The following is a 2,463-nucleotide window of genomic DNA, read 5'->3' on the forward strand; positions in this document are numbered from 1 at the left end:
TACAACCGCTGTGCCCATTATGAGGAGCTCCCACCATCCCTACTCTGAGTTCCCGGGTCTGTACACCCGCTGTGCCCATTATGAGGGGCTCCCACCATCCCTGTGCTGAGTCCCCAGGTCTGTACACCCGCTGTGCCCATTATGAGGGGCTCCCACCATCCCTGTGCTGAGTTCCCGGGTCTGTACACCCGCTGTGCCCATTGTGAGCACCAGCTGCCAGACACCTCATGGAAAATGGAGCAGATAGCTACTAATTGACAAAGGGGCTCCAGGATCTGCTCCAATTTTTCAGTTCAAAAGAGTTGCGCCACTCTTTGCTAATTTCTTAATTTGTATTTGTTCAGACAGGACACATAGAGATACAAAGTAACATAGTTTATAAACATTGATCAGAGGGAGATAGAGGGATACAAAGTAACATTGTTTATAATGGGAATATTGTAGACATACATAATACAGTAATCCAAATCCTTTTTTTTTCTACAAACACTGATAAAAATAAATCAAACTGTTTTTTTTTTCTAGTTTTGTTACTTTTTTTGTCTACGTATTGTGTGTTGTTTATTTTGTAATCTGCACAATATTGATGTATTATCAGGCCCGTACCAGAAACGAACAACATAATGTTCTCCATGGGGGGTGGGGGAGGGGTCGGTGGTGGTATGCAGTGGTTGGGGGTTGAGAGCTGAAGGGGTGAAGCATGTCAGGAAATCCCCCACCCAGCACTATGATGAGGAGACAGGAGCTGGACTTTGCTGCAGGCGGAAGATAAAGGAAAGGAAATGTCCAATTAGAAGCACAACATCACATGGATCATAAATCGCTTCGACCTTCACACAGAGCGGTGCAGACCCCCTTGTCTGCCAAGTTTTATGTTCTGAGACTTAATCTGAGATGTTTATTCCAGTTCTGGGTCAAGCTGGAAATATAAACATTTTTGTTAAAACCCCTTTTTTATTTTTATTACTCCCAATGTTGCTTTCTGTAACGTCATATACAAATGAAAGGAAAGTCTCTTCATTGGCAGGACAAAGATCTGATATGAATACAATGTAACAATGAGATTTGTACAGCATATTTATCAGCACTCTTTATAGAGGAGTCCGTGCGGCCACTCCTGACATACACGGAGACTCCAAGGGATGTATTTTAAAAGCATTGAATGTGACTTTCACCGAACATTCTCTGGTGGAGAATCTTCCAGATCCGTGTGTTTTAACCACCTTCCTTCCTACCATTGTATCTAAACGGCCGGGGATGTAGTTGTGCATTTTACAACGTCCATGGCTGCCCCCCCGTCATGCACACCACCCAGCGGCGCATGAGCAGGAAACTGCATTGTTAACAGCCGCTGATGGCTGTTTACATACAAGCATTCGGGCAGCTTTAGAGCCACCCGATCGCTTCTATAATGAGTGCAAGTGTGCGGTCCCACCCTCCACCACCGCCCACCCCGGGCTCCGCTATGCTCTGTGCAGGCCCAGGACCGGAACGGCGGTTCTGTGAATGGAGTTCGGAGAAAGATCCACATACGATCTCCCTCTGATCTCCTCCCCGTTCTGTGAATGCAGGAAGTGATTTAGGCTCTGTTCATACCTAGGCATATCGAATATGCTCGATTCGCGGTGAAAAAAACGCGCGACAAACGCGCGTTTCCGAGGGCTACTTGGCTGTATCCCAATGGAAACACGGAACAAAAACATCGCAAAGAAGCAGATCTCTGCTTCATCAGCTTCTCTGGGGGTCCCAAGGTGACAGGAGTCTTGGAGACCCCTGATGTCTCCATAAAGAGGTCCTGTCACTGTAATTTGATATCTTAGCCCCCCTATGTGATAATGATAAAGTTACGTGTGAAAAAAAAAAGTAAAAAAAACCCGAAAGAAACAAAAAAAAATGTTTAAAGTCCCCCGCCCAGCACCCGTCAATCACTGATAACACTAAACTGATGAGCGGTAAAAGCTTCTAAAATGTCGCCTATGGCTAATTATGGGTGTGGTCGTTTTTCGCGTTTTCGCAGGTGCGTACAAATTTAAAGCTTGACATGTTTGGTGTCATCAAAGGGTTGAAAAAGAACTCTGGGAATTTAAAAAAATCACACCCTTGCATTTGGGCTATACCCGCACTTTTAGAGGGGGTGACGCCAAAATAACTGTCAGTCATTTTGGTGTCACCCCTTCCAATGGTGTCACCCGGGTGCGGGCCACAACCACCGCACCCCCCCCTTGTGACGCCACTAGGGTAAGTGCTTGTTCTGTCTAGGGGGTGTCAAATACAGCAGATATACTCACCTGATCCTCAGTCCCGTGGCAGTCAGCACTCCACGGTGGACCTGCATCAGATGTGATGACATCATGGGGTTTAGACCTCCAGAGCCCAGCAGAGAAGAGGCTGAGGGGGACCAGTCCAGACAGAAGATGTCAGGCAGACAGGGGCAACCAAAATTAAGATAAGGGCTACTGCCCC

At 46.7% G+C, this 2,463-nt stretch overlaps 1 protein-coding gene across 1 annotated transcript in view; it reads right to left on the reverse strand.

The window, feature by feature from the left end:
• Positions 1-2,288: 2,288 nt before the first annotated feature.
• LOC108803288 (olfactory receptor 52K2-like) overlaps positions 2,289-2,463 on the reverse strand; it is a gene marked incomplete at its 3' end in the record, with an annotated part of 2,191 nt that continues 2,016 nt past the window's right edge. Inside the window, exon 2 of the mRNA XM_018575118.1 lies at positions 2,289-2,388. Coding sequence (XP_018430620.1) covers positions 2,289-2,388 — 100 coding nt within the window. The remainder of the gene's footprint in view (positions 2,389-2,463) is intronic.

The sequence above is a fragment of the Nanorana parkeri genome, unplaced genomic scaffold (assembly GCF_000935625.1).
Source record: "Nanorana parkeri isolate BGI_ZX_2015 unplaced genomic scaffold, ASM93562v1 scaffold3574, whole genome shotgun sequence".
Taxonomy (NCBI): Eukaryota; Metazoa; Chordata; class Amphibia; order Anura; family Dicroglossidae; genus Nanorana; species Nanorana parkeri.